Source organism: Epinephelus lanceolatus, chromosome 4 (assembly GCF_041903045.1).
Source record: "Epinephelus lanceolatus isolate andai-2023 chromosome 4, ASM4190304v1, whole genome shotgun sequence".
In the NCBI taxonomy this organism is placed as follows: domain Eukaryota; kingdom Metazoa; phylum Chordata; class Actinopteri; order Perciformes; family Serranidae; genus Epinephelus; species Epinephelus lanceolatus.
In genome coordinates, this window is record NC_135737.1 from 49,467,842 (window position 1) to 49,493,035 (window position 25,194).

The 25,194-nt window shown below is 45.3% G+C and overlaps 1 protein-coding gene across 3 annotated transcripts in view; it reads right to left on the reverse strand.

Moving 5' to 3' along the window:
* Positions 1–14,528, reverse strand: part of dgkd (diacylglycerol kinase delta) — a 49,809-nt gene extending 35,281 nt beyond the window's left edge. The window contains exon 1 of one of the 3 annotated variants that reach the window (XM_033631119.2): positions 14,361–14,528. In XM_033631119.2, the coding sequence (XP_033487010.1) occupies positions 14,361–14,498 (138 nt within the window). In that variant the 5' untranslated portion in view covers positions 14,499–14,528. Of the gene's footprint in view, positions 1–2,084; positions 2,258–14,360 lie in introns of those variants that run through there. The other 2 variants (XM_033631121.2, XM_078167446.1) reach the window with 2 other exon arrangements.
* Between the last annotated feature and the right edge of the window lie 10,666 nt (positions 14,529–25,194).

The following is a 25,194-nucleotide window of genomic DNA, read 5'->3' on the forward strand; positions in this document are numbered from 1 at the left end:
TTGGGTGTGAATCCTATCTGGCTCTTGCTCAGGACATCATGTTCTCTGAGGAAGTCTTGCAGTCGGCTGTTTAGGATGCTGCAGAACAACTTCCCCAGGTTGCTGCTGACACAGATGCCTCGGTAATTGTTTGGGTCGAATTTGTTTCCACTTTTAAAGATTGGTGTGATGATTCCTTCACTCCAGAGGTCAGGGAAATGTCCGACACCCAGAATAAGGTTAAATAATTTTAATATGGCAATGTTAAATTTATGGTCATCAAATTTTAGCATTTCATTTAAAATGCTATCAGGACCGCTGGCTTTCTTTGGCTGCAGTGCCTGGATTTTAGCCAGCAGCTCTGCTTCAGTAATTTGGTAGTCTAGAGGGTTCTGGTTGTCTTTAATGACTGATTCTAAAATTTGTAATTTGTTGAGGAGATTGTTTTGGGCCGAATTCAGGGGAACAGCAGTATACAGACTTTCAAAGTGATTTTTCCAGATGTCACCATTTTGAATAGCCAATTCTTCTTTTTGTGGTTTGCTGAAAGAGTGCCATTTCTTCCAGAAGTCATTGGAGTCAATGGACTCTTCAATTATTTGTAACTGATGCCTCACATGCTGTTCTTTTTTAGTTCTGAGTATTTTTCTGTATACTCTCAGTGTTTCCCAGTACTGGAGGCGGAGCTCAGGGTTGTCAGGTTGTCTGTGTTTTTGATTTGACACATTTCTGAGAGTTTTTCTCAGTTGTCTGCATTCTGTGTCAAACCACTCGTCATTGGTCGGGTCTTTTGGTCTGTGGTGCTGGCGCTTTTTCAGACTGGATAAGTCTGCCACATGGTCAAATATGTTGTACATGTCCTGTACAGCCTGTCTGAGGCCGTCCTGATTGAGGGGATACGAGGTGGAAAGAAAACAGTCTAAATGGGATTGAAAGATTGGATTTTTGATTGCTGTCTGATATTCGTCTTTGCTTTTGTTTGTCCATTTATAAGGTTGTTTTCTGTAGGTCAGATTGCAGGGTTCTACTGTGTGAGGGTCGTTTGCTGTCGTTTTAATGTAGAGTGTGATTTTACTATGGTCTGATAAGGGGGTTAAGGGGCTGACTGTAAATGCTCTCAGGTAGAAGGGGTCTAGGTCAGTGATGCCATAGTCTACTGTGCTGTTGCCAAGAGGAGAGCTATGAGTGTAAAGACCGAATGAGTCCCCTTGAAGCCGACCGTTAACCATGTACAGACCCAATGTTCGGCAGAGCTGCAACAGTTGCTGCCCACTTTTATTGACAGTTTTGTCAAAGTTGTTTCTGCGGGGGTGTGAAGGGAGGGGGATGCTGACTTGACCAGGTATATGTTTGTCTCCTTGTGTGCTGATAAAGTCTGGTTCTGTACCAGTCCTGGCATTCAGGTCTCCACAGATCAGTTCACTTCCCTGGGCCTGAAAGTAACTAACCTCATCTTCGAGAATGGAGAAACTGTCTTCATTAAAATAAGGGGATTGTGATGGGGGGATATATGCTGCACACAGGAATACATCTTTATCTGTGGTGATAAGGTCTTTTTTGATTTTGAGCCAAATTGAAAATTCTCCTTTTTTGATTAATTCAATGTATTGTACAAGGTTTGCCTTATACCAGATCAGCATTCCCCCTGAATCCCTTCCTTGTGTTACTCCCTTTAGTTTGGTGGACGGGGACATTATCTCTATGTAGCCTGAGGGACAACCAGTGGAGACATCTCCTCTACACCAAGTCTCTTGCAGTATAAAGACATCTGCATTTTCTAACTCTCTAATAAAGTCTGAGGTCCTGCTCTTAAGGCCAAGAGCAGAAGATCTCAGACCCTGAACATTCAAACAAGAGATGGCAAAAGATTTAGATTTCATTTAAAACTCAAAAGGCTGCATTTGGTGATCAAAATGAGACAAACTACTAAGTCAAAGAAAATAATTTAAGAGTATCTACATGACATATTATAAAAGGTAACAAATCAATAACTGGTATATTAAATAATCAATACTTATGTACAATGTAAATGTCCTTTTTTTTAAACTGTATGAGAACAAGAAATACTCTAATAATAATAATTCATACAGTGTCTATTGTGGCACCTGTCCAATCAGATGAGAGCAAAGCAGGCTGAGCATCTGCTGAATGTCCTTCAGTTCATTGTGTGGGGGGGTGGTTAAGGTTGGACCACCTGGGCATAACTCAGTGGGCCAGGGTGTGGCTCTTGTCGCTGTGGTTGGGGTGGGGCCCCTAGGGACAGGAGTGACTGTGGTCTGGCTTGAGGGGGATCATGGTTGCCTTGGTGGGGTCTGATTTGGACATGATGTGGGTGGGGCTGAGGGTGGTCTTGTCTCCATTGTGTTGGTCTGGATGTTGGTTGAGGATGTCTTGGTGTTCTGTGGGGGTTGTGGGCTGATGTGCTCTTTCTGCGGGCCGTGGATTGGTCTCTGTTGAGAGCGACGCTTTTCAGTGTTTGGGCGAAGATGGGGACTGTGCTTTTAAACAGATGGACGTGGTCGTAGAGACAGCTGATGTCCAGGGTGGGGTGGTGGGCTAGGTGGACATTGGGTCTCCGTGCACAGTCTCTGGACAGGCTGCTGTTGATCCTGTGGATGGTGTCAGCGTGGAAGTCTTTCCTTGGGAGCAGAGTGGATATGACCACTCTGCTGTTGGGGAAGGTGGTGGAGGCTTTCTCTGTCACTCTCTTGAGTGACTCTGACACCCTCTCCTGCTGGCTCCGCAGATCATTGGTGCCAGTGTGGATGATGATGTGACTCGGAGATCCAAGCCGCTCCTCTGACAGCAGGTCTATGGCTTGGTGGGTATTTGGACACCAGATTTTAGCCACTTTGTGGGTGGGGAAAAGTTTCTTTCATTAAGGAATTTTCCATTGGAGTCGATGAGGAGGACAATGTCTGTCTTCTCTCTCTGTTGTGCTGGTCTGGTGGAATGAGGGGAGGTGCTGGTCTGTGGGCTGGATGTGGAGCTGGGGGTGGAGGTAGGTTCTTGGATTGGTGGGTCCTGGCTGCTCACAGGGTCCTGGTTGTGGTCTAGTTTTTCATCCAGGTCCTGTGTAGCTCCACCTCCCTCCTGAAGCTGTTCTGACAGAGTGGTGAGTGCTCTGCTGTGCTCCTCTCTCTCTCCTCTGAGCTCCTCCACCTCCTTTGACAGAGAGGTAAGTTCTCTCCTGTGCTCCTCTCTCTCTCCTCTGAGCTCCTTCACCTCCTCTGTCAGAGCTGTCAGTGCTGCTAGACGCTGCTCTCTGTCCTGATGCAGCTCTCTGATCTCAGTCCTGAGCAGGCTCAGCTCTCTCCTGCAGCTGTCCCTGTCCTGCCTCAGCATGCCCAGCTCTGTGCTGATGGTGCAGGGATCAGGCTGAGCTGTGGTGGGCTGGCATGGCTGTTGGCTGATCAGCTCTCTCAGTTGTACTAGTTCTCTCTCCAGCTCTGTGAATTTCACCTTCAGTTCGGTGATGGTGCGGTTCAGCTGGGGGTCCTGGACCTGCTCTGGGCTGGTGGGCTCCTTCTCTTCAGGGGGCTGCTCAGTAGTTAGGCAGCTGGGAGCTGGGACCTGGGAACTGTCAGTGGAGCTAGATCTCTCCTGCTGGGCTCTTTCCTTTATAAGGAGGAAGTCCATCTCAAACAGTTTGAGGTTCCCTTGCACCATGATAGTCCCATTCTTGTATAAGTTTACTGTCATCATGAAAGTATCTGAATCCTCTGCTTCTTTTATTTTTATTTTCCAGCCGTTACAGATCCCCTCTTTTTTGACAGAGGGGTAGTGGGCACTGATGGCAGAGTGCCATGCTAGCGGCTGGTCTGTGAAGAGGATCAGGTTGCTGACCTCCCCGGTCTTGTAAAGATCAGAAAACAGGGTTTCTGGTCTTTCTTTTAGCAGTTTTTGTTTAAATGCCTTCCTGGCAGTCTCATTGGTTACATCAGGAGGATAGAGGAGAGGAACAGCCTCTGTACAGCCTTTGGTGGATTCCATCAGGCTCTGCTGCTGTTGAACTGCTGCTATTTAAATTCCTTGGCAACAGTTGCTAAGGGTCTTGTTTACAGCTAGCTGTGTTATGCTAGCTTAAGTTTATTTAGTGTTCAGCAATTTTTTGTTTCCTCTTTTTAAATGTTATATTTTCTTTCTGATGGTTCACTCACTTGCGTCTTCAGCTGTTTTCCTCCTCTTTGCTTGACCTTTTTTTTTTGTTGCTGGTTGGACAGTTAGGCTAACTGTCAGTTTGGCAGTTGGTTCCGTTGTTTTCCAGTCTATCACTGTTTTCTGAGGTTTTTGCTGTTTTTTTTCCTTCTTGGTAGATTTTTTTTAAAAACAACGGTTTTCTCTTCTGTTTTCTTCCAGCTCTTAGAAGAACAGTAGTTTATCTCACTTTAAAACATCCAAAAAAGCAAAAATATTCAGGAGCTCATGTTCATGCTCATCTCTCTCTCTCTGTCTCTCTCTCTCTCTCTCTCTCTCTCTGTCTCATTGTGTCATATGGATTACTGTTAATTTATTATGCTGATCTGTTCTGTACGACATCTATTGCACGTCTGTCCGTCCTGGAAGAGGGATCCCTCCTCAGTTGCTCTTCCTGAGGTTTCTACCGTTTTTCCCCCGTTAAAGGGTTTTTTGGGGAGTTTTTCCTGATCAGCTGTGAGGGTCATAAGGACAGAGGGATGTCGTATGCTGTAAAGCCCTGTGAGGCAAACTGTGATTTGTGATATTGGGCTTTATAAATAAAATTGATTGATTGATTGATTGATTGTTTGCTGTCAGCAACAGCTGGAAACAAACTTTATTCAATCACAATAAAAGACTCAGATGAAGTCAGGAACTCTGACGCTGCAGCCAACCTTTAAACACACCATCTGATTCTTCCTGGAGGACTCAAACGCCTCATGGTTTCCCACAGTCCTCAGCTTTTCATGTGAAAAACAGAGCTTTAAATAGAAACTCACTTCCTGTGACTCACACTGCTGCCTTCACGGACCCTCAGACAAGCTAGCATCCTCTGACTCTTTAACCTAACTCGGCTACTGACGGAGAGGCTGTAGAGACACAGAGAGACAGACACACAGTCACACAGAGACAGACACACAGACACAAAGAGACAGACACACAGACACACACAGACACAGAGACACACAGAGACACACAGAGACACAGAGACACACAGAGACAGAGACACACAGAGACACAGACACACAGAGACACACAGACACAGAAAGACACACAGAGACACACAGAGACACACAGACACAGAGACAGACACACAGACACAGAGACACAGAAAGACACACAGAGACAGACACAGACACACAGAGACACAGAGACACACAGAGACAGACACACAGAGACAGACACACAGACAGACACACAGAGACAGACACAGACACACAGAGACACAGAGACACACAGACACAGAAAGACACACAGAGACACACAGAGACAGAAAGACAAACAGACACACAGAGACACACAGACACACAGAGACACACAGACACATAGACAGACAGACACACAGAGACACACAGAGACACACAGACACATAGACAGACAGACACACACAGACACACAGAGACACACAGACACCGACACAGAAAGACACACAGAGACACACAGACACAGACACACAGAGACACAGACACACAGACACAGAAAGACACACAGAGACACAGACACACAGACACAGAGACACACAGAGACAGAGACACACAGAGACACACAGAGACAGAGACACACAGAGACACACAGACACAGAAAGACACACAGAGACACAGACACACAGACACAGAAAGACACACAGAGACACAGACACACAGACACAGAGACACACAGAGACAGAGACACACAGAGACACAGACACACAGAGACACACAGACACAGAAAGACACACAGAGACACACAGACACACAGAGACACACAGACACACAGACAGACACACAGACAGACACACAGACACAGAGACACAGAAAGACACACAGAGACAGACACACAGACAGACACACAGAGACAGACACAGACACACAGACACACAGAGACACACAGAGACAGAAAGACAAACAGACACACAGAGACACACAGACACACAGAGACACACAGACACATAGACAGACAGACACACAGAGACACACAGAGACACACAGACACATAGACAGACAGACAGACACACACAGACACACAGAGACACACAGACACCGACACAGAAAGACACACAGAGACACACAGACACAGACACACAGACACAGAAAGACACAGAGAGACACAGACACACAGACACAGAAAGACACACAGAGACACAGACACACAGACACAGAAAGACACACAGAGACACACAGACACACAGACACAGAAAGACACACAGAGACACAGACACACAGACACAGAAAGACACACAGAGACACAGACACACAGACACAGAAAGACACACAGAGACACACAGACACACAGACACAGAGAGACACACAGAGACACACAGACACAAAGAGTCAGACACACAGACACACAGACACACAGACACACAGACACGGAAAGACACACAGACACACAGACACACAGACACGGAAAGACACACAGACACACAGACACACAGACACAGAAAGACACACAGAGACACACAGACACAGAGAGACACACAGAGACACACAGACACAAAGAGTCAGACACACAGACACACAGACACACAGACACACAGAGACACAGAGACACAGACACACAGGGACACAGACACACAGACACAGACACACAGAGACACACACAGACACACAGAGAAACACAGAGACACACAGACACACAGAGACACACAGAGACACACAGAGACACACAGAGACACAGAGACACAAAGAGACAGACACACAGAGACACAGAGACACAGAGACACACAGAGACACACACAGAGACACACAGACACAGACACACAGAGACACACACAGACACACAGAGACACACAGACACACAGACACAGACACACAGAGACACAAAGAGACAGACACACAGAGACACAGAGACACAGACACAGACACACAGAGACACAAAGAGACAGACACACAGACACACAGACACACAGACACAGACACACAGAGACACAAAGAGACAGACACACAGAGACACAGAGAGACAGAGACACACAGACACACAGAGACACACAGAGACACAGAGACACAAAGAGACAGACACACAGAGACACAGAGACACACAGAGACACAGAGACACACAGACACACAGAGACACACACAGACACACAGAGACACACAGACACACAGACACACAGAGACACACAGACACAGACACACACAGAGACACACAGACACACAGACACACACAGACACAGACACACAGACACACAGACACATAGAGACACACAGACACAGACACACAGAGACACAAAGAGACAGACACAGAGACACAGAGACACAGAGACACACAGACACACAGACACACAGAGACACACAGAGACACAGAGACACAGAGAGACAGAGACACACAGACACACAGACACACAGAGACACAGAGACACACAGAGACACAGAGACACACAGACACACAGAGACACACAGACACAGACACACACAGAGACACACAGACACAGACACACAGAGACACACAGACACACACAGACACAGACACACAGACACACAGAGACACAGAGACACAGACACACAGAGACACACACACAGACACACAGAGACACACAGACACACACAGACACACAGAGACACACAGACACACACAGACACACACACACAGACACACAGAGACACAGACACACAGAGACACAGACACACACACACAGACACACAGAGACACACAGACACACACAGACACACAGAGACACACAGACACACACAGACACACAGAGACACACACACACACAGACACAGAGACACAGAGACACACAGACACAGACACACAGAGACACACAGACACACAGAGACACAGAGACACAGACACACAGAGACACACAGACACACAGAGACACAGAGACACAGACACACAGAGACACACAGACACACAGAGAGACAGAGACACACACAGACACACAGAGACACAGAGACACAGAGACACAGACACACACAGAGACACAGACACACACAGAGACACACAGACACACAGAGACACACAGACACACAGAGACACAGAGACACAGACACACAGAGACACACAGACACACACAGACACACAGAGACACAGAGAGACAGAGACACACACAGACACACAGAGACACAGAGCCACAGACACACAGAGACACAGACACACACAGAGACACACAGACACACAGAGACACACACACACACACAGACACACAGAGACACACACAGACACAGAGACACAGACACACACACACACACAGACACAGACACACAGACACACAAAGACACAGAGACACACAGACACACACAGAGACACAGAGACACAGACACACACACACACAGACACACAGAGACACAGACACACAGAGACACACAGACACACACAGACACACAGAGACACACAGACACACAGAGACACAGAGACACAGACACACAGAGACACACAGACACACAGACACAGACACACAGAGACACACAGACACACACAGACACACAGAGACACACAGACACACAGAGACACAGAGACACAGACACACAGACACACACAGACACACAGACACAGACACACAGAGACACAGACACACACAGAGACACACAGACACACACAGACACACAGAGACACACAGACACACAGAGACACAGACACACACAGACACACAGAGACACAGACACACACAGACACACAGAGACACAGACACACACAGAGACACAGACAATCAGAGACACACAGAGACACAGAGACACAGACACACAGAGACACAGACACACACAGACACACAGAGACACACAGAGACACAGAGACACAGACAATCAGAGACACACAGAGACACAGACACAGACACACAGAGACACACAGAGACACACAGAGACACACAGACACAGAGACACACAGAGACACAGAGACACACACAGACACAGACACACAGACACAGACACACAGAGACACACACAGACACAGACACACACAGAGACACACAGAGACACAGACACACACACACACAGACACACAGAGACACAGAGACACAGACACACAGAGACACAGACACACACAGAGACACACAGACACACAGAGACACACAGAGACACAGACACACACAGACACACAGAGACACACAGAGACACAGACACACAGACACACAGAGACACACAGAGACACACAGACACAGACACACAGAGACACACAAACACAGACACACAGACACACAGAGACACACAGAGACACACAGACAGAGACACACAGACACACAGAGACACACAGACAGAGACACAGACACACAGAGACACAGACACACAGAGACACACAGACACAGACACACAGAGACACACAGACACAGACACACAGACACACAGAGACACACAGAGACACAGACACACAGAGACACAGACACACAGAGACACAGACACACAGACACACAGAGACACACAGACACAGACACACAGAGACACACAGAGACACAGAGACACACAGACACAGACACACAGAGACACAGAGACACACAGAGACACAGAGACACACAGACACACAGAGACACACAGACACAGACACACAGACACACAGAGACAGAGACACAGACACACTGAGACACAGACACACAGAGACACACAGACACAGACACACAGAGACACACAGAGACAGAGACACAGACACAGACACACAGAGACACACAGAGACACACAGACACAGACACACAGAGACACACAGACACAGACACACAGACACACAGAGACAGAGACACAGACACACAGACACACAGAGACACACAGACACAGACACACAGAGACACACAGAGACACAGAGACACACAGATACAGAGACACAGACACACAGACACACAGAGACACACAGACACAGACACACAGAGACACAGACACACACAGACACAGAGACACAGACACACAGAGACACACAGACACAGACACACAGAGACACACAGACACAGACACACAGACACACAGAGACAGAGACACAGACACACAGACACACAGAGACACACAGACACAGACACACAGAGACACACAGAGACACAGAGACACACAGACACAGACACACAGAGACACAGAGACACACAGAGACACAGAGACACACAGACACACAGAGACACACAGACACAGACACACAGACACACAGAGACAGAGACACAGACACACTGAGACACAGACACACAGAGACACACAGACACAGACACACAGAGACACACAGAGACAGAGACACAGACACAGACACACAGAGACACACAGAGACACACAGACACAGACACACAGAGACACACAGACACAGACACACAGACACACAGAGACAGAGACACAGACACACAGACACACAGAGACACACAGACACAGACACACAGAGACACACAGAGACACAGAGACACACAGATACAGAGACACAGACACACAGACACACAGAGACACACAGACACAGACACACAGAGACACAGACACACACAGACACAGAGACACAGACACACAGAGACACACAGAGACACAGACACACTGAGACACAGACACACAGAGACACACAGAGACAGAGACACACAGAGACACAGACACACAGAGACACAGACACACAGAGACACAGACACACAGAGACACACAGACAGATTGGTGAGTTGATCCGAGGTGCCAAATTTTCCCCCTCGTAGGGTAGACATATTGGTAGATCCTTGTGCACGCCATTAGGACGGGCCCTTGTGCACGCCATTAGGATGGGCCCTTGTGCATGCCATTAGGACGGGCCCTTGTGCATGCCATTAGGACGGGCCCTGGTGCACGCCATTAGGACGGGCCCTTGTGCATGCCATTAGGACGGGCCCTGGTGCATGCCATTAGGATGGGCCCTTGTGCACGCCATTAGGATGGGCCCTTGTGCATGCCATTAGGACGGGCCCTGGTGCACGCCATTAGGACGGGCCCTTGTGCATGCCATTAGGACGGGCCCTTGTGCACGCCATTAGGACGGGCCCTGGTGCACGCCATTAGGACGGGCCCTTGTGCATGCCATTAGGACGGGCCCTGGTGCATGCCATTAGGATGGGCCCTTGTGCATGCCATTAGGACAGGCCCTGGTGCACGCCATTAGGATGGGCCCTTGTGCATGCCATTAGGATGGGCCCTTGTGCACGCCATTAGGACGGGCCCTGGTGCACGCCATTAGGACGGGCCCTGGTGCATGCCATTAGGATGGGCCCTTGTGCACGCCATTAGGATGGGCCCTTGTGCATGCCATTAGGATGGGCCCTTGTGCATGCCATTAGGATGGGCCCTTGTGCATGCCATTAGGATGGGCCCTTGTGCATGCCATTAGGACGGGCCCTTGTGCATGCCATTAGGATGGGCCCTTGTGCATGCCATTAGGATGGGCCCTTGTGCACGCCATTAGGACGGGCCCTTGTGCATGACATTAGGATGGGCCCTTGTGCATGCCATTAGGATGGGCCCTTGTGCACGCCATTAGGACGGGCCCTTGTGCACGCCATTAGGACGGGCCCTTGTGCATGCCATTAGGATGGGCCCTTGTGCATGCCATTAGGATGGGCCCTTGTGCATGCCATTAGGATGGGCCCTTGTGCACGCCATTAGGACGGGCCCTGGTGCACGCCATTAGGATGGGCCCTTGTGCACGCTATCAGGACGGGCTCTTGTGCATGCCATTAGGACGGGCCCTTGTGCACGCCATTAGGACGGGCCCTTGTGCATGCCATTAGGACGGGCCCTTGTGCACGCCATTAGGACGGGCCCTTGTGCACGCCATTAGGACGGGCCCTTGTGCACGCCATTAGGACGGGCCCTTGTGCACGCCATTAGGACGGGCCCTTGTGCATGCCATTAGGATGGGCCCTTGTGCACGCCATTAGGACGGGCCCTTGTGCACGCTATCAGGACGGGCCCTTGTGCACGCTATTAGGATGGGCTCTTGTGCACGCTATCAGGACGGGCTCTTGTGCACGTTATCAGGACGGGCCCTTGTGCACACCATCGTGCATGTATTGTCTTGACACAAATAGGGACTTGACAATTGACAACACAAGCACAAATATTACCCAGGAATCATCATTTTGCATATCTGACGGAAACATCAAAGAAAACGAATCATTAAATTGAAACGTTCTCGTAGTTTCATTATAGATTTTATAGTTTAGGCAGAAAAAACACATAATTTTGTTTTAGATAACGACTGAGTTTATAAAAAGATAAAAAAGTAAAGCATGATGTCGATGGCTTTGTCTTTAGAGGACACATTTTTATAAACATTCTTCTGTCATTCCTCTTTGAACACAGGAACATAATCGAGGGTGAATCACCTCTCTCTGTACAGGGGCCGGGCCCCTCCACCATATCAGGCCCCACAGCAACCACACTGCCTGCACTGTCTATACTTACACCCCTGGTCTGTCCAACAACACACTTTCTCACAGTCAACAGGACAAAATGTCTCTGAGAGACAGTGAGACAAGGACAAATTTAGAAAGCTCTTTTTAACTTGATCTCCCACGGAACAGCAAACGTCTCTGTTAATTTAGTTTATATACTTTATTAACCCTCCTGAGGGGGCACAAGGTGGAGAGATGTCAGAGTGAGGGGGCTGCCTTGGTCAGGCGCCCCGAGCGGTTGGGGTTTTTGGTGCCTTGCTCAAGAGCACCTCAGCAGTGTCCAGGAGGTGAACTGGCACCTCTCCAGCCCACGCTCCGTATTTGGTATACGGATAAAAACAGATTTAAACCATTATACATGAACACCTTTATTTACTTTATTCAACACTGTATTTTATATTTTGTTTTATATTTTATTATTTTAATTAATTTAAAATAACCCTTATCTTATGATGGTTAACTGTTGTACTTTAATTTATTTAAAAGAACCGTTATACTTTATTTTATTAGTAAATTCATTAAAATGAACCGTTAACGGTTCAATAAGGGTTCAGCTGTTATTTTATTATTTTAATTATATGGACCGTTATCTTAACGGTGAGCCGTTACACTTAAGTTTATACTTTAATTAATTATATTTAAATGTAACCGTTACCTTCCAACAGTTCAACCGTTTTAATCTATTTTAATGTTTTAATTAATTTTACTTCACCGTTATGTTATGACGGTTGAACCGTGCAGAGTGTAACGGACTTAACGGCTTACTTGTTACCGACCTGCCGGCTGAGTTTACCGTTTGAAATGTCCGTTATTACCGGACATGATGAACCTGAGGACCGTTATCTCCCATCATTCTAACACCGACCTGTAGTCCACCGTCACCACGGGGTAAAGCCCACCTTTGTCGGTTGGGCATCAGTGGGAAACGGCGGGGCTTTTCATCGGGCCTGGGACCCTCCAGCTAGCCGTAGTTAGCCTGGTTAGTTTTGCGTTAAATTACCGGTTTGTGTCGGTAAACCGGAGCCAGTAATCAACGTCTGTCCTGACACCGGGTCGGTCTGATGTGTTTTAACCGTGTCCGGAACACATTTATCTCCAGGGGCCATGTTTGGACCCCGGGCTGGATCCTGGTTCTGTTTATTAGCTTAGCTACGAGCTACACATAACGGCTAATGAGATGTTCATTTAAAAAAACAGGGGATATAACATTGAATTCTACCTTTACTTTATGTTTTGATCCGAACAAATTTTAAAATAAACTGTTTATCATATTATAATTTGTCGTTATGTCATTTACCGGGAGGTAAAGCGCAGCAGCTGTGGCTCTGAACCCCCCATATGTACCGTTTTCTCTCCCAGCCACCAGCACTGCACCAAACTCCATTTAAAATCCGTCAGATCTGAGAGAGACACCGCTCCTCAGACCCGGTGCGTCCAGTAAAAACAAGGATTAACCTGAGTGAAGGTTCAGTCACATCCACTCTTTAAACCGGCATCACCCAACATCTACCAACCAGCACCGGTATCGGTGAAAGGCCGGGTTTCTTTAAACGGTCACTGAGCCGAGCACGGTGAGGAGTGGAGGACAGGGCCGGGAGAGGAGAGCGTCAGCCCGGGTATAAAAGATGAAATATACTAAACACAAGTGAAGTTTGGTGTGTGTGGTGTGTGCCGAATTAAAGAGCAGCATCTGTTTGTTTAAAGAAGGTTTTGACTGATGTCACGTGTCCTCTAGAAAAAGTGTCCGGTGGTCGGACATGTTAAATGTTAGATTTGATTATGGAGCTCCGTGTGCCGTTCTGTCCTGGAGGACAGCGGTGCTCCTCGGGGCAGACTGTGGCCCTCCCCCCGCTGAATGAAAACACACACTGACCGGAGATAATGTCCGGTAATCACCGCCGGTGCTTTAACCCCCCTGTACCTTGCTGCGGATCTGGCCGGAAGTGGACACTTTTCGGATGAGTTTCTGTGGGGTTCCGGGCTCCTGCTCCGGCTCGCTGTCCGACGACTCGTCCGGGCACCGGGCCGCGGCAGACTCCGGTCCCCCTGCCTCCGCCATCCTGCCATCAGACCCCGGGGAGGAGCGGGGGAGGCGGCGCCCCCCAGCGGCGGAGCGCGGACAGTACGGGTGGGGGGGTTACTGACCTCTGCTGGTCAAACGGCGACATTACAACTACTCATTAAGTCGGTGAAGATTGTCAGTCCGCTATCTGAGCACTCACAACAACCAAAGACAGTGGATAAACCATGGGTACGTCCCAAGTCCCTTAAAATTACTGCTAACCACTTAACCTTGCCACCTTACCTGACTGTTTAGTCCCTCCCACTTAGGAAAACATGCAAGGAATTAGGAGTGAGGAGCGAGGATTGCTGATTAAGAGACATGAGATGGCCTTACTCTGAAGCGTCACGTAAAGTGACGTCCTATTCTGATGATGCCAACACAGCTGGATCTGCTGCATAATGGAGCCAGCGTTTGGCGTACATCCCAAGTCACATTATATTCGCTGATCAAAGCCATAACCCTACTCTTACTCTTACTCTTTGTGGTCACGTAGGCATGTGAATTACAGCATTTCATTGCAAAGAATGCATGTAACGGGTACACTTGCGCTGTTTCTCCGCCATCTCGTTCAAATGAGCCAGATGTAGGGGGCATTTATTTATACATCAGGGCCTCAAGCTGAAAAAGACTTCCTGTTAGGAACCTCTCGTGTTACCTTACTCATCGCACCTAACAGATCCCTCATAACTCCTAACGCTAACTCCTTACTGGCAGGAATAAGAGACATGAGACGGCCTTAAAGATGGCGGACCTCTTCCGGTCAAGTAAGGAGTTAGGAGTTAGCGGTATAAAATAACTATATGACTTGGGACGTACCCCAAGACGGTCCACTGTGAGTCAGTTTCCTGTATCAGTGTCACGTGGGGTTCGCAACCACCACACCCCTTTAGGAGACTTATGGTGCGTTCCAGGCAACCCGTAACTTGTGTTTTCACAACCTGTAACCCGTGAAAGTCAAACCTGTAATTTCCCACCCATGAACTCGTACCAGATCGATGTACTCCCAGTTACGCTTTCTGACGTCACACAGCCCTCTAAACCAATTACCTTACTCCTCTAAACAACAATGGCAGCCCTATGGATGCAGTGTTGATGCAGGTGATACATGGTGAGAAATAGACATAAAATAACCCTAATGTTAACGCATTATTGGCAGCCGCTCTAACAGCTGGTTTCTAGTGCAAGAATAAATCAATACAAAATACTTTTCCAAACACACAGATAACGTAAAATAAAAAGTATAATAGCATCTGTGACCTTATGCGCTGTTTCTCCTCCTCCGTTTCACTCAAATGAGCAAGGAACCGGCACCTTTGGTGATAGCAATAATGGGGAAGCAAAACATATGGTTCCTGTTTAACCATGTTCAGGGTTAAACAGGAAGTAACTGGCAGTTTGCCGTAACTTTCCTGGAACCCTACAAAGTCGTAACTCGTGACTTGAAGTCGTGACTTACGAGTTCAAAAGCCTGCCTGGAACACACCATAACAGCAGGTCCTGAGTCCATTGACTTCAGTGGGAGAAATGAATGTGATTACAGATTATGGCCGATTCTTTCACCCCATTGTCACGGAAGCAAATCAGGAGAAAATTTACTTTGTTCAAGACCTGTCTCTGTCTCAACAACACACTCTCACGAGATCTGGCAACAGATGTCTCCTCTCTGGTGCTGAAATCAGTGCAGTTTCACCAAAGATACTGGATTGAAAAAATATTTTTTTCCAGCAAATTCTTAATTTCAACATGATTGAGCTAGCAAAGCAGTTTTGTGTTGCTATGTGTGGTATTTATTCAGTTTTGGGAAATCACGATGTCTAGAAAGCATCAGTGGCTGCAGCTGACAGGGACAGCTAACAGCAGCAGCAAAGCTAACATCAGGACGTCATCTGTTAAAAGCCTCCCGTTGTCGGATACGACATGAAACTACTCCAGTTAGCTCAATCATGTTGTAACTAAGACATCCGCTGGAAAAAATATTTTTTTCACACACCGTTTATTTATTTAGCCTACGGCCAGTAAGGGTACACACATGTTGACAGAAGTGAGGTTGGGGATACTAGTCTTTGATTGGCAGTTCTCCATCGTCTTTGATTGGGCTACGGGGGACAACGCCCACTTAGGAGACCGGAAATGTATACCATTTCATACAATGGGGGTATATTGTAGGCAGGCCATCTTGTAGTAATCCAGTATCTTTGCAACAACTGGCAGCAGGTTTTTTCCCCCAAACTTTATTGAAAGGTGTAGAACTTTACAAAACAGCAGACATGTACTCCTTGTGTCGAGACAAATATAAATACAGATTGAAATAAATAAATGACAAAAGGTTTTAAAATAGATAAGTGACAAAAGGTTTTGCCAACACCATGAAAACATGATAACTCTGTTAAGTGCAAAATAAAAATGGAAAAACAGAAACATACGTATTATTCCTCCTATTATTATATCATTCTAGAGTTTTAATCCTTTTTTCAGATGAAAAAGTTTGATGGTCTCCAGTGAAGGTGGGCTGATTTCTGCTGTTCTACATCGTCATTAGTCATACTTCTACTGTTATTATACACATATGACTATTGTCACACATGTACACTGCCAGATATTAATATATACTTTCAACATATTGTACCACAGTAGCCAGAACTATAACTATAATATTATTACTTTCATTAATGTTGTTGTAAGATACTGTTATTACCTGCATCTCTCTCTCTCTCTCTCTCTCTCTCTCTCTCTGTCTCATTGTGTCATACGGATTACTGTTAATTTATTATGCTGATCTGTTCTGTACGACATCTATTGCACGTCTGTCCGTCCTGGAAGAGGGATCCCTCCTCAGTTGCTCTTCCTGAGGTTTCTACCATTTTTTTTCCCAGTTAAACGTTTTTTTGGGGAGTTTTTCCTGATCAGCTGTGAGGGTCATAAGGACAGAGGGATGTCGTATGCTGTAAAGCCCTGTGAGGCAAATTGTGATTTGTGATATTGGGCTTTATAAATAAAATTGATTGATTGATTGATATGAAATGTACCGTACATATATGACATGTACCGTACATATATGACATATACCGTACGTATATGACATGTACCATACATATGACATATACCGTACATATGACATGTACCATACATATGACATATACTGTACATACATGACATGTACCGTACATAAGACATATACCGTACATATGGCATGTACCGTACATACATGACATGTACCGTACATATATGACATGTACCGTACATATATGACATGTACCGTACATACATGACATGTACCGTACATATATGACATGTACCGTACATATATGACATGTACCATACATATGACATATACCGTACATATGACATGTACCGTACATATGACATGTACCGTACATATATGACATGTACCGTACATATGACATGTACTGTACATATATGACATGTACCGTACATATATGACATGTACCGTACATATGACATATACCGTACATATGACATGTACCGTTCATATATGACAGACAGACACACACAGACACACACACAGACAGACACACACACACACACACACACACACAGATAGACAGACACACACACAGACACACAGACACACACACACACACAGACACACACACACACACAGACACACAGACACACACACACACAGACACACACACACACACACAGACACACACACACACACACAGACAGACAGACAGACACACACACAGACAGACAGACACACACACAGACAGACAGGTGGGAGAAAGTGCAGTGTGTGTGTGAATGAGGAGGATCAGGGTCAGGATCAGGGTGGAGACGTCCTCTGTGGTTTCTGTTACTGGATCCAGTTTCAGCTCCAGTTCCTGAAGGAGGACACAAACAGGAGGAGCAAGGACACATCAACACGTCTGTCCTGTTGGACATGTGACCATGTCCATCTTTAATGAGACACGTCTGATCTGACCTGAAGAACTCGACTGTTGGTTAGTGAAGTATAATGCTGTGTTCTCACCAAACGCGATGAACACGATTTAATCGCTCGTAACGCTCGTAGCGCGCCGCCTGTATCGCCCGAGTTTCGACGCCTGACCATTTTATTAATTCGCGTTATCGCGTCATTCGCGCGAGTAGCGGGGAAGCTGGCTGTGCTAACTGGAGCCAAGCTAGTGCTAACGTTCATAGTACAACCATTCTGCAAACTAATAAAAGACACATATTAACAGAACTTACCAAGTAGACCAGTCTCCTCGGCGACTTTCACCAAAGCCTGCTCCTTTTTGTTGCAGCCTCTGTAAAGTAGACACGTAGTATCATATAGCTCCGGGTAGCCACTGATGACCATGGCTGAGATATCCATCCACCATCGCTGCTTTGTACCTGCTCTGGAAGTCCCAGATGCGTCGGAGGGCCAAACGCCGTCGTTTTTGGGTTCATCCTATCCTGCAGAAGCACATCCAGCTCAGCGAGTTTCACCACCTCCTCCAGGAACTCCGTCTGGATGATAGCCGCTTTCAGTGGTACTTCAGGCTGACTGGGGCCCAGTTTGAGGACCTGTTGGCGAGGGTTGGCGCCAGGAACTCCTGACACCAACTACAAGTGGTCCATTTCAGCTGCGGAGCGCCTGTCCATCTGTCTCTGGTGAGTAGCAGTTTATTGCAGTGTCAACAACTGGACGTTGTTGACACACGCCAGTGACGTCGGGAGAATCTCAACTCTGATTGGCTTTCGCAGCACAGCGTCACGCGAATTCGCTTCAAAAGTTCAGTATTTTCAACTCGAGCGATGAGGCGTCGGACGCGAATTTCGAGTCTATCGCGCCGCGGGAACACAGCATAAAACTGTGTGGTCACTTAACTAACAGACCGCAAATGTTACACAACTCAAGTAATCCATTACTTAGTTACAAGTTTAAATATGTAGTCTGTTTTTTTTTAAGAGAGAAAAGAAAATGGCCAACACATCTGTAACTCTCTCTGTTTGTTACCTACTTCCTGTCAGACATCAGTGTCAGCGTGGTCGTGATGTGTTTGTGTGTCAGCGTCGACACTGCTGATGATGATGGTGATGATGATGGTGGTGATGATGATGATGATAGTGATGATGATGATGAGGATGATGATGGTGATGATGATGATGATAGTGATGAGGATGATGAGGATGAGGATGATGATGATGATGATGAGGATGATGATGGTGATGATGATGATGATGATGATGATGATGAGGATGATGATGGTGATGATGATGATGATGGTGGTGATGATGATGATGATGGTGATGATGATGATGATGATGATGGTGATGATGGTGATGATGATGATGATGATGATTATGATGATGATGATGATGATAATGATGATGATGATGGTGATGGTGATGATGATGGTGATGATGGTGATGATGGTGATGGTGATGATGGTGATGATGATGATGAAGATGTGTCCTCAGTCATCGGGTCAGGGTCCAGATGTGTCCTCGGTCATCGGGTCAGGGTCCAGATGTGTCCTCGGTCATCAGGTCAGGGTCCAGATGTGTCCTCGGTCATCGGGTCAGGGTCCAGATGTGTCCTCGGTCATCGGGTCGGGGTCCAGATGTGTCCTCGGTCATCAGGTCAGGGTCCAGATGTGTCCTCGGTCATCAGGTCGGGGTCCAGATGTGTCCTCGGTCATCAGGTCAGGGTCCAGATGTGTCCTCAGTCATCAGGTCAGGGTCCAGATGTGTCCTCGGTCATCGGGTCAGGGTCCAGATGTGTCCTCGGTCATCGGGTCAGGGTCCAGATGTGTCCTCAGTCATCAGGTCAGGGTCCAGGTCACTTAGTCGCAGAGAATACAAGCTGCACCTTGTCAAAATAAGTCCAAACCTATATGAGTGGACCATGTGTGACTTTACTTTGAAAGGACAGACACAGGAAGTGTCCACGCTCAGCAGTCAGACAGGAGTCAGGTTAATCTCCAGGGCTGGTACCTGCGGTTATTCCACAGGCTAATTAATAACATGTCGGGCAGGAAATCCAAAGTGTGGGATCATTTTGAGAAGGTGAAGGACGAACCCAAGGTTATATGTAAACTCATCTTCATTGGTCGACTACAAACATGACGTATCATCTGAAACATGGAAGTAGCTACATGCCCATTAGCCCACAGCGTCATTAACAGGCGGCTCGTCATCGAATGGACCTAAATAACAACTGCTGGTCCATTGGGAACAGTCTCACTTCCTGCTTGTCAGGGATTGTGGGAACAGCTTGGCTCTGTGCCTGAACCAGATAGGAAGTGATTAACAGGAAGTGAACATGGCAGTGATGGCGTGGGTGTGTCACCTGGATCAGGTGCCCTACATGACCACAGAGCCCACAGCTGACCTACATGAGTCGTCCACCCTGGTTCCCAGGCCTGTGTGGTGATGACGTGACACCTATAGAGTGCAGGTGTGAGCAGTATCTGGTGACAGGCTTCAATCAGTCCAGGTGTTACTTCACACACAGAGGTATCACAGTTACACCTGTGCATTATCAGCCCGGCCTCTCAAGTCCTAAACAGGTCACCTTACACATCAAAGAGCTCTCAGTGGGAACCAGACCAGCTCAACCAAACCACTTTCACATGACTAAGCTTCAGAAGGTCTGAGCTGGATCAACTCCTGTCCCCTGTCCTCTGTCCTCTGTCTTCTGTCCTCCGTCCTCTGTCCTTTGTCCTCTGTCTTCTGTCCTCTGCTGCGTCTCATCACTAACAATACATAAAGATTTTAATGGACAGAATAAGAATCTGAGAGTTCTGCTGCTCTGTCACTCAGTCTGTCTCCATGTTCCAGCTGGACGAGGACGTTTAACTGGCCTACTGTCCTTGTCCCAGTATACAAGCACGGGAGGGGAATCCATTTATTGAGCCAAGTATGTGCGACTCCTCTACAATAGGTGGAGATATGCCCCCTTTCAGCTTGTTAGTATTGGACCTTTTTCCTGTTGATTTATCAGCAGTGTGAGTTTATGGAGTGTTTATTGTACCTGCAGAGCTCCAGACTGTGACTACTGAGTCACATTTTGTGACCATGGAGCACCACTGTGACTATTTAATCTGTTACCTCTTCAGCTGTTTACCTGTGGAAGGCCACACACAGGTGTTTCTCACTACTTTATTACAACCTGAGTGTTCATTCATAAAGAACAATAAAGTTTATCAGTTTGGATATTAATAAACCAGGATGTGATGATCCTGGTTTCTCAGACTTTTATCCACGACTGTAGAAATGATTCTGGGTGCAACTTCCTGTGAGACAGAGGAAGTAGCAGTGAGCTAGTTAGTCCCATAGACTGTCTGTGCTTAGTCCCAGTGGCTACTCTTGGTGGCAAACCGCCAACGCTGGTTCTTTTCCAAAGTCATTTTCCTTCAGTTTATATTTAACAAATATTTAACTAATGTTAACTCAGCATTTTCTAAAATGTCTCTGTGGAGCTCTGGTACCTGTTGTACTGTCCGTGTCTGTGACGACTACCAACCAGTCTGAGCTACATGTTTGTCTTCAGCAACTGTGTGTTTGTGGTGATAAATAATGATGACAGACCAATCAGTGCAGTTCAATAGTATATTTATTATGTATTCAATGATATTACAATAGTTGGAACAAAGTACATATTACCTGCAGATTCAGGGAACAGAGCAGAGTTAGATGATCTGATGAACAAAAGACTAGACCAGTCCTCGCCTGTGTTTCTTATGAGCCAATTCCTCCTATCTTCAGCTGGGACATTGTTTCCTAAAAATGTAACATCTGGTGGATGAATCAAGCATCACACACTGTCTTAATGCTGACTGTCTGCCAAATCCTTAAACAATATCCAATGAGTGTCCCAATGTGTGTGTGTGTGTTGTGTAGTTGTTGTAGTGTAATGTGAATAAAAGTAATATTATGTATGATAAACCACTACATGTTGAACATGTGACCAGGACAAAAAGGGATTGTTCCTATTGCCATGGTTACCATTGATATGAGAAATAAAACCACGAGAGTTTAAATCAGAGTTATCAGCAGAGAATGACACGTAGACTGACAGGTGCGTCACTCAGCGTTAGCACATGATATCCCTGTCTTTCCCCGTCTGACTTCAGTCTCAACCTACATTGGAAAATAAACTGTGAAATATGTATTTAGTCATCAGGGCTGAGAACGTGTCACTGATTTACCGTACTGCCTTTATATCATATAAACACATAAAGTCTGCTGCTGAATTCAGCTTCATGTTTCACTCAGAACAGTTTTTAATAAATCAGACGTTAAAAAATGTGCAAACTGCGTGGTTAACACAGAGGAGCGGAGGATTAGCTGGAAACATCACATTTATTCACTTTACATGGAGCTACAGTTGATACTGAGTTATGTGTTAGTGTCAGAAATCATAAATCATCTTTAGGAGGAGCAGATGTTTCCTTAAGCTGCTCGGGACATGTTAACGTTAACAATATTTTAACGGAGCAGGGCGAGCTAACAGTTAGCATGCTAACTACTACATGGCTGTCAGAGATGATGAGGTTTTGATCACGTGATCCTGTTTGAGCTACAACAGGTGGTGTAAACAAACTATAAACAAACTATAAACAGACTGTAAACAAACTATAAACAGACTATAAACAAACTGTAAACAGACTATAAACAGACTGTAAACAGACTGTAAACAAACTATAAACAGACTGTAAACAGACTATAAACAGACTGTAAACAAACTATAAACAGACTGTAAACAGACTATAAACAAACTATAAACAGACTGTAAACAGACTGTAAACAGACTATAAACAGACTGTAAACAGACTGTAAACAGACTGTAAACTGTGAACAAACTACAAACAGACTATAAACAAACTGTAAACAGACTATAAACAGACTGTAAACAAACTGTAAACAGAGTGTAAACAAACTGTAAAAAGACTATAAACAGACTATAAACAGACTGTAAACAGTCTGTAAACAAACAATAAACAGACTGTAAACAGACTGTAAACAAACTGTAAACAGACTATAAACAAACTGTAAACAGACTATAAACAGACTGTAAACAGACTGTAAACAAACTGTAAACAGACTGTAAACAGACTATAAACAGACTGTAAACAGACTGTAAACAAACTATAAACAGACTGTAAACAGACTATAAACAGACTGTAAACAAACTGTAAACAGACTATAAACAGACTATAAACAGACTGTAAACAGACTATAAACAAACTGTAAACAGACTATAAACAGACTATAAACAAACTGTAAACAAACTATAAACAAACTGTAAACAGACTATAAACAGACTATAAACAGACTGTAAACAGACTGTAAACAAACTGTAAACAAACTGTAAACAGACTATAAACAGACTGTAAACAAACTGTAAACAGAGTGTAAACAAACTGTAAAAAGACTATAAACAGACTATAAACAGACTGTAAACAGTCTGTAAACAAACAATAAACAGACTGTAAACAGACTGTAAACAGACTATAAACAGACTGTAAACAGACTATAAACAAACTGTAAACAGACTATAAACAAACTGTAAACAGACTATAAACAGACTGTAAACAAACTGTAAACAGACTGTAAACAGACTATAAACAGACTGTAAACAGACTGTAAACAAACTATAAACAGACTATAAACAGACTGTAAACAAACTGTAAACAGACTATAAACAGACTATAAACAGACTGTAAACAGACTATAAACAAACTGTAAACAGACTATAAACAGACTGTAAACAGACTATAAACAGACTATAAACAGACTGTAAACAGACTGTAAACAAACTATAAACAGACTGTAAACAGACTATAAACAGACTGTAAACAAACTGTAAACAGACTATAAACAGACTATAAACAGACTGTAAACAGACTATAAACAGACTGTAAACAAACTGTAAACAGACTATAAACAGACTATAAACAGACTGTAAACAGACTGTAAACAAACTATAAACAGACTGTAAACAGACTATAAACAGACTGTAAACAAACTATAAACAGACTGTAAACAAACTGTAAACAGACTATAAACAGACTGTAAACAAACTATAAACAGACTGTAAACAGACTATAAACAGACTGTAAACAAACTATAAACAGACTGTAAACAAACTGTAAACAGACTATAAACAGACTGTAAACAGACTGTAAACAAACTATAAACAGACTGTAAACAGACTATAAACAGACTGTAAACAAACTATAAACAGACTATAAACAGACTGTAAACAAACTGTAAACACTATAAACAGACTATAAACAAACTGTAAACAGAGTGTAAACAAACTGTAAACAGACTGTAAACAAACTGTAAACAGACTATAAACAGACTATAAACAGACTGTAAACAAACTGTAAACAGACTATAAACAGACTATAAACAGACTGTAAACAGACTATAAACAGACTGTAAACAAACTGTAAACAGACTATAAACAGACTATAAACAGACTGTAAACAAACTGTAAACAGACTATAAACAGACTATAAACAGACTGTAAACAGACTATAAACAGACTGTAAACAAACTGTAAACAGACTATAAACAGACTATAAACAGACTGTAAACAGTCTGTAAACAAACTATAAACAGACTGTAAACAAACTGTAAACAGACTATAAACAGACTGTAAACAAACTATAAACAGACTGTAAACAGACTATAAACAGACTGTAAACAGACTATAAACAGACTGTAA